This window comes from Pongo pygmaeus, chromosome 23 (genome assembly GCF_028885625.2).
Source record: "Pongo pygmaeus isolate AG05252 chromosome 23, NHGRI_mPonPyg2-v2.0_pri, whole genome shotgun sequence".
Lineage (NCBI taxonomy): Eukaryota > Metazoa > Chordata > Mammalia > Primates > Hominidae > Pongo > Pongo pygmaeus.
The window spans coordinates 54,297,103-54,305,420 of record NC_085931.1 but is presented as its reverse complement, the minus strand read 5'-3'; the positions used below and the strand labels follow the sequence as shown (position 1 = coordinate 54,305,420).

General features: G+C 59.1%; 1 protein-coding gene across 2 annotated transcripts in view; it reads left to right on the top strand.

Annotated features, from left to right (window-relative positions):
• Window positions 1–3,847: 3,847 nt before the first annotated feature.
• The window catches only part of SCUBE1 (signal peptide, CUB domain and EGF like domain containing 1), a 147,508-nt gene continuing 143,037 nt past the window's right edge, over window positions 3,848–8,318 (top strand). For both annotated transcript variants that reach the window (XM_054470024.2, XM_063662988.1), the window contains exons 1-2: window positions 3,848–4,064; window positions 7,692–7,823. In XM_054470024.2, the coding sequence (XP_054325999.2) occupies window positions 3,977–4,064; window positions 7,692–7,823 (220 nt within the window). In that variant the 5' untranslated portion in view covers window positions 3,848–3,976. The remainder of the gene's footprint in view (window positions 4,065–7,691; window positions 7,824–8,318) is intronic.

Below are 8,318 nucleotides of genomic sequence, written 5' to 3'. Positions count from 1 at the left end.
GCATTTAAAGGAATCAAGATGGAGGCTTGACATCTATGTAATGACATTTTATGCTGGCAGAGAACTTTATTTTCTGAAAGAACTTCCACAACTGTTATTAAGCAAGAGAATTCTTCATGAGGAAGTTTTTAAATTGTGAAGTGTTCTTAACTGGTTGTATATTACCACCATCTGCTACTATTAGTAACAGTATCAGTACTAGCAGCAGTGATAGTTGTAGTAAGGATATCATCGCATCTCCTAAGGGCTTTATGTACAAGATCTCACTGAATCCTCCCCACGGGTGAGTGAAAACACTAGCTAGCATCACTCTCATTTTACTGATGAGAAAACTGAGGTTTGGAGAGCTTCCACACCATTTCTGCTGTGTTGAATCTTCCCAACAACTCTAAGAGGTCACCTATAGAGAGGAGGAAGCTGAACCCACAGAGATGTCGTAGATTTAGCTAAGGTTACATAAAGGGTGTGGTCTGGGAGCAGACCTGCCGGGTCTGGGGCCTCTGGCTTTCCCAGTTCTGAGGACTAGGGTCGGCCACTGGGGTTGGGTCCGAGAGGGTGTACCTGGAAGGAAGCAAGAGGGGAGCTCACCTCCTCTCCCTCCTCTTCCACTGAGACCTGTGTGAGGCGTCACCAGGGGAAGCCAAAGGGCCCCAGGTCGGCCACTCTGGGCCCCTGAGGACTGCCATCCTGCTGGCTGGACCAGCTTCCCCACCAAGGCACAGAGGTGGAGGTGGGCAGGACGGAGTAGGCAGTTGGATTCACTCTCAAGACCCCGTCAAATAGCCAAAGATTTGGCTTAAATCCTCCTTTGGCTTATTGTTCCTTTTTCCTGGAGCAATAAGAATGATCAGTTAAATGATGTCTGCCTTGTTTCTTTGTTCATTCATTCACTCATTCAGCAATAATTTCTTAGGTCCCAACTAGGAGCTGTGGTCTCAGATATAGATCAGCCGCAAGCCCTGCCCTCGAGAACCCCCAGTCTAGGAGAAGACAGAGGTAAAACCTAGAGCGAGCAGGGCTCTGATGAGTTAACTCCGGGGGACTGTGGAAGCCCAGAAGAGGCCCCACATCCAGCTGGAGGCAGGGGTCAGGGTATGGGCAGAAGAGGAGTGGGGGGCCCTGTGAAGAAGGGAAACCAAGGGTGCTCCTGGCAAGGGAAAGGGTGTAGGCTCTGGGGTGTGAAAAATAGGACAGCTGTGGGGTTCCCTTTGCAGCAGTTTGGTGAGGCTGGGTACTGTTAGAAAGATGACAGAACATAAAGCTGAGTCATCCCTTACATCCCAGAGGGGTAAGAGGTGCCTTGTTTGCCACACAGAGAGCTCATAGGTCATTTGGAGGTGACAGGAGCCATAGCGTGCTCCCTGCCAAAGTCACTGTGCAATTCATCAGCCTTCGGCCTCCACTATCCCAGCTTGGCATCCAGAGGTTCCAAGTCATCCCGTGCTGGAGTCCTGGCTATGGGTTCCCACCTGCCAGCATGCCCCAGTGCAAAACAGACTCATCTGTTTCTGCACACAGCCCTCCAGCACATCGCTATCATGTGCATACAGTGCTCTGCAGTTTTCAAGATGCTTCCAGAACATTCTCTGGCTCACTTATTCAGTCCTCGCCTTCTCTCATGGACCTTGGCAGATTCTCTATTTGTTCTTCTCATCCATTAGGCAAATCTCCTCTTTATGTTCTGTGTCCAGCCCAGGTCACCTGTCCTAAGAGGCCTCCCTGATGGTGCCCTGGGGCAGAAGTGACCTCCTCTTTCTCTGCTCCACAGGCCGCCTCCTTTCCTTCACCTGTGAGGGTCTTACAGGTGTGTCTTCTCTCCATTTCCCTCCTCCTCTGCTCGCTGAGTCCTCCGCATAGAAGACAGCTGCCTAGAAGGAACCACTTTCTTTCTGCCTGCACACCTTAGAGGGTGTTAATTCTCCAGCAAACTTGACCTGAGCAATTGCTTGGGGGCAGGCTGGCAACTACAACTTGGTACAAGGGACAGCTACCTCTGGACTGAGGGGTCACAGAGTAACCTGCCTCCATTCCTGCCTTGATTCGTGGGGACAGAACCTGGAAGAAGCTTCTCCTGCTGCCATCAAGCTTGAGGGGTACCTGGCCAGGGCTGGGGGAGGGCCCTAATGACCAGGCGCGTTAACGGGCATTGTTTCAAGTAGGTGAGAGCCCCCTGGAAGACCCTCCCCCACCACCTCACACTGCTTGCCCTGTTGCCCAATGCACAAGATAGTATGTGGTTCTGAGGGAACTCCCCACCCCCTGCAGAAACTCAAAGCTACACAATTGATGGGGACAAAATAAAGCCTGTCAACAGCTTCTCCCAAATTAAACCAGCAGCCAGGAGCAGCCGTGCAGACTGAAATGTCTGGAGCAATGGGGTGGGGGCTCAGTGGAGACAACAAGCAGCGCTTTCTTCTTCTTTGGGCATCTCTGGACCCCCCCACACCCCCGATCCCCATGTAGGGGACCCCTTGCCTCGGCCACCAGGCCCGTGCTACGAGCTGATGTGAAGTCAGATGGGGAGTGAGAGCTGGCTGGACACAGATTTAACCTTCCAGGGCTGAGGAGCTCATCTACAGCAGGTCGGATGAGGGCGTGAAGAAGCATGTGTGAGCGTGTGTGTGCTGGAGGGTGTGAGGGTGTGAGGCTGTGTCTGAGTGATTGCACGTGAGAGCATGTGTCTGCATGTGTGACGGTGTGTGTGTGTGTGTGTGAGCGTGTGTGTGTGTTGGGGGCAGGAAAGGGAGCTGGTGTGGAGGGGCTCAAACTGGTGCAGGCAGAGTGGACAAAAAAAGAGAAAAGAGTTGTCTTTGAGTCGGGCCTGGAGAGCAGGAGAAGAAAAAAGGAGCTCTTATTGGTGGTTGTCAAGGAGATGGGCCTTGGGGTTTGCTGAACTTTCTTCCCTTAAAGCGTCCTGCCTGGAGCTGAGAGGGGCCATTTATTTCCAGCCGCCCCTCCCTCCCAGGCCCGGTGGGACCAGACCCCAAGCCGACCCTCGCCAGGCGTCAGGTGTAGACCCCAGGCCAGGCCAAAGCAGTTCCTGGGTCTTCGGACCGGGATGCCCGCCCCGCCCCTCCTCCTGGCCCCGCCGGGTCTGTCACTTGGTGAGGCCCCGGCCTTGCATTCCGGGCAGCGAACTTCGCGGGCCGAGGTCAGCCCCGTGCGGGGGCCTCGCGCGGGACCGACCGCCAAGGGGCATTGTCCACTCCGGGCGCCCGCCCGGTTCCAGACGCAGGTCCTGCGGCCGCCCCGTGACAAGCACACTGACGGGCCACTGTCCTTTGACGAGTGCTAAAAAGTTCGTTTGTTTTGAACGTCAGTTTTCAAGCGATCTTCACGAGGTTTCCCCGCCCGGTTCGCTCGCTGCTGCCTCGCCCGCACTCGGCCCCCAGTAGGTGCTCAAGAAACGCCCAGCAAACGGCGGCGCAGGCGAGTCTGCTCTGCGCGCTGGCGCGTTTCACTGCCCACGGATGGCGGGCGACCTCGCGGGACCCTCGGTTCGCAGGATCCCCGCCCCCGAGGCTGCCGCCGGGCCGGGGAGGGGCTACCCCAGAGGGGCATCCACGCTCGACGGCGGGGGCCGGGGCGCCGCGGGCACGGGAGGGCGCAGCCTCCGAGCAGCCCCAGCCTGGCCGAGACCCCGCGCCTAGCGAGCCGGCCTGCCAGGCCCCCACCCCCCACCTGCCGCCCGCCCCAGGAGAAGAGCCCCCCCCACGACGCCCGAGCCCCACTCTTCCATGGAGGGCCGGAGGCCGGCGCCCATTGGCCGGCCCTGGGCGACGCCCCGCCCCCCTGACGCCACGGGCCAATGAGCGCGCGCTGTCAGCTCATCAGCCGGGCCGGCTGGGCGGCTCGGGAGCCGGAGCGGTGGCGGAGCGGCGAGCAGCGAGCAGCGCCTGCGGGAGCGGCCGGTCGGTCGGGTCCTCGCGCCCCGCACGCCCGCACGCCCGCACGCCCAACGGGGCCCGCATTGAGCATGGGCGCGGCGGCCGTGCGCTGGCACTTGTGCGTGCTGCTGGCCCTGGGCACGCGCGGGCGGCTGGCCGGGGGCAGCGGGCTCCCAGGTAAGCCCCTGACCGAGGTGGGGGGCGGCGGGCGCGGGGGGCGCGGGCGGCCGAGGCGCGGTCCTGGAGGGCTTCTTCCCCGCGGATCCCGAGCTCGCCCCGCGCGGCCCCGCGCCCCCTGCCTCTTTGCAAAGTAACTTCTGGGGCCGGCCCGGGGCGCCCCCTCCCCGCAGCCCGGGCGGCCGGGGCTCCTGAGCCCGGCGGGGCCGCAGCAGGGGCGGGTGGGCCGGGGCCCCGGGAGGGGAAGCGCGAGCGCGGGAGCGAGGAAGAAAGGCGGCGGTTCCCGGGGGCCCCGCGTGCGGACCGGGGCGGGGCGGGGCTGAACCCCGAGCGCAGAGGGGCGCTCCTCGCGGGAGAGGGGGCGCGGGGCTGGGCGGGCGGAGGGGGACACGCCAGGAGGTGGACGGGGAAAGGGACGGACCGAGAGACCGGGACGGGGCGGGAGGTGCGGGACAGACGGTCAGAAAAGCCGGCGCCGAGGGAGCAGACAAAAGGAAGCCCGGAGAAAAGACAGATGCGGAAGGGTAGAGAGGAGGCCCGCACGGCCCGGGGAAGAAGGAGGAGGCCCGTGGACCAGGAGGAATCAAGAGGGACGGTCCCACCGATGATAAGGGAGAGAGAGAGGAGGAGACAGGGGACAGATGGACGCCGGAGAAAAACGGGGTTGGGGGGGCGGTGAGAGGGAGACCGGGAAAGAGAGAGGGACAGAGATGCCTGGAAAACCGCAGACGAGGGACCGTCTGACAGGACGCGGAGGAGAGACAGAGGGAAGGAAGGCAGAGGAGACGGAGGGACACAGGGAGGAGAGTCCGGACTCGGGACGTCGGTAGAGTGGACCCAGGAAGGGGAGGGGGAGACCCGGAGGTCACAGGCCCAGGCCCGTGGGTTTCACGGAGACCCCCCACCCTCCCACCCCGTCCCCTCCTGCTCTCTGGCCGTCTTCAGGGGCTTCCCGAAAAGCTGGAGTCACGTTCTCTCCTCGTCATCAGAGGCGCTTCCTCTGGTGCTCTGCTTGGAGGGGGAGGCAGGGGGAGGGCCCTGCACGTCCTTCCCGGCTTCCTGAGGTCTGGTTTGGGTGGCGTAGGGTCTATTCCTGGTGGTCCCGCGTGCCCCGAGTGAGGATGCTGGGCCCTTGAGACTCTTCCACAGCAACACCCCTCCTGGAAGCCCGGCCCTGCTGCCCCATCATCCCCCTTGTGTCTGTGGGTGTCTCTCCCAAGCTTTGAGGTCCCTCACCTCTGAGTGACTGTTCCTGGGCAAGCCGATCCCCGCCTGTGTCCCTCCTCGTGTCTCTCTGTATCTGACTCTGTCTCCTCCCCGACCCTCTCCATGGAAGCCCTGTGACTGTGAAACCCCAGCAGCCTGTCCCCAGCATAAGCAAACCAGAGTCAAAGGGAGCCGCCTGTGCTGGGAGGGCTGGGTCGCCCTGCAGGGGAGTCTCCAGCCCAGACAGGAGCGGGAGCATGGCAGAGAACCGATGGGGACCAGTGGCTTCTCCCCCTCTCTCCTCAAACTCCAATGTCCTCTCCCCACACTCCACACCAAGGACACCCAAGTGTTTAAAGTTGTGTTGGGAGATAGCTCCACCCACCCCTCATCAACATCCATCCATTTCCATCCCTATGAAGACACCTGCCTAGGTGGGAGATTGGGGGTGAGGGCACAAGGGGCTCCTTCCCCTCATTCCTATGTATTGGCCCCTGGGAAGTGGGAAGAGCCATATCTGTGGCCCATTGCCCCTGCTGGTCCTGTCTCAGAAGTGACCCCAGTCCTCCCGAACAGAAGCCTGGAGATGAGCCCTCTCTGGCTTCTGGGTCGCTGCCTTAGAGGCAGTGCCACTCCTGCACGGTGTCCCTCTGTTGCTACTTCCCCCAGAAGGCTCTCATGGATGTTCCTGCTGGCCCAGCTGGCCCCCTCCTGTCCCTGCCTCCTTGTCCCCTTTCCACTCTTCCGCTGGGCAGCTGTCTAGGACAGGCCGCCCACCTGAGCAGATGTAGCCCCCCTGAAAAGCAATGCCACCTGCCATGTGTGTGCGCACGCGTGCACGTGTGTGTGTGTGTGCACGGGGGTCATGCTGTTGTGTTTCTTTTTGATGCCTCTCTTCCTTCAGGGGTGGGCAGGAGACTTAGGGGCTAGGGCAAAGAAGGAGGAGCCCTGGGGGGCATGGATCTCATAGGCCCCACTGGCAGATTTCAAACCCAGATATTATCCAGGGGAGAAATTTAGAGTGGACCCTCTTGGGGACCCAGCAATCTAAGGTGAGACCAGAGGCATGAAGAGATGGGGACATTCCGAGCTTACCCCTGGGGCGCTGCCCTCATGGCAGCTTCTGAGAGTTCCTTGCGCTGCTGCACTCCTGGATCCTTCTGTCTGTCTGTCATGTCTGCATTTCATGCATTGCTAGCTAGAAGTCACATGGCACGTAGGAAAGCTCATTCTGTATCGGAGTCCAGTCTCTGCCCCAGTGAGCTACTGACCCATAACAGATTTCACCTCACTGGGCCTCGGTTTCCTCATCTATAACCTGAGGAATCAACCTGGATTATAGCTACAGTTCTGACTGTGCTGAACTGTGCCCGACAAGAGGCAGGTCCCCTCCCTGCCTGAACTGTGTGTGTGTGTGTGTGTGTGTGTGTGTGTGTGTGTGTAAACGAGACAAGGAGAGAGGCTTGGGATGTATAGATGGAACAGATACGCAGAATCTATTTTGCACAATTTGCCCCAACAGCTGTTCCAGACTGAAGGTGTATATGTGTTGGGGGCGGGAGGTGGAGAGTGGCGGAAGCCCTCAAAGCCTAGACTGAACTTGCATTTATAAGCTGGGATATGAAAACCGGGTTCATGTGTGGATTTCTGAGGAGGGAGGACCATGTGGGGAGTCAGAACCATGGATGGGCTCAGGTTAGCCCAGTTGAGAGTGTGGTTCTGCCACCAGACACTTTGGTGTGGGTGTGTGGAAGCCAGATGATGAATCCCGTGTTTCCACAGGCTAGGGGCAGGGTGGGATCCCACGTTCAGGTGACCTGCAGGCATGGCTTTGGTGTCTCCATCTGGAACCCAAAGGGGCTGGATTTAAAATCCTCCAAGGACCCTTCTGGCTCTAAATTCTAGAATGAGGAGAGTGGGGGGACGGTTGGAGCTATGCTTGTTGGGGGGCAGAATGAGGAGAGTAGCGGAGGGTTGGAGTGATGCTTGTGGGGGGATAGAGTGAGGAGAGTAGGGGAGGGCTGGAGTGATGCTTGTGGGGGGATAGAGTGAGGAGAGCGGGGGAGGGTTGGAGCAATGCTTATAGGGGGAGTAGGACAGACGGAGAAGGAGGTTCTTCCTCACTGTCTCCTTAAGCCTCAGTTTTCTCATCTTTTTAGTGGAACAATAGCTCAATGAGATTGTTGTGACAATAAATAAGGCCAAGCATATCGATAGCATTGTCCCTGCCACAGAGTAGCTGCGCCAAAGATGCTACCAGTTGCCACTTGTCACACCAAATTGTCCTGTGACAGCTGTTACTGCCAATGAGCCCATTGATCAATGGACGGGCAAAGGCAAGAGCTCCCCTGCCCTACACCATCGGCCACCTGCCCCAGAGCCACACCTTACCTCTTGTTCCCCCCACACCCCTACCCACAGGGTCAGTCGACGTAGATGAGTGCTCAGAGGGCACAGATGACTGCCACATCGATGCCATCTGTCAGAACACGCCCAAGTCCTACAAATGCCTCTGCAAGCCAGGCTACAAGGGGGAAGGCAAGCAGTGTGAAGGTGAGTCCAGCCCGGTCCTCCCGGCCAGACCCTGAGGCTGCCAGGGCTGCTGTAGGTGGCCGATGCCTGCCCCATTCATCACCAGCTGGGGCTGAGCCTCCAGCACCAACATCGTGGTTGCTGACAGCACAGGCTTCTCTCAGCCTCAGGAAGGAGGCAGTGAACTTTTCGGGAATGCCGGCTGCTTCCCTGGAAGGGTGGAGTTAGAGTCATGGGGTGCCTGATTCTCAACTGGGCTTGAAGCTTTTTGTTCTTTTTAAGAAATTGCCTGGATGTGGTGGCTCACGTCTGTAATCCCAGCACTTGGTAGGCCGAGGTAGGCAGATTACCTGAGGTCAAGAGTTTGAGACCAGCCTGGCCAACATGGCAAAACCCCATCTCTACTAAAAATACAACAAATACAAAAAAAGTTAGCCGGGCGTGGTGGCGCATGCCTGTAATCTCAGATACTCATGAAGCTGAGGCAGGAGAATCACTTGAACCCAGGAGGCGGAG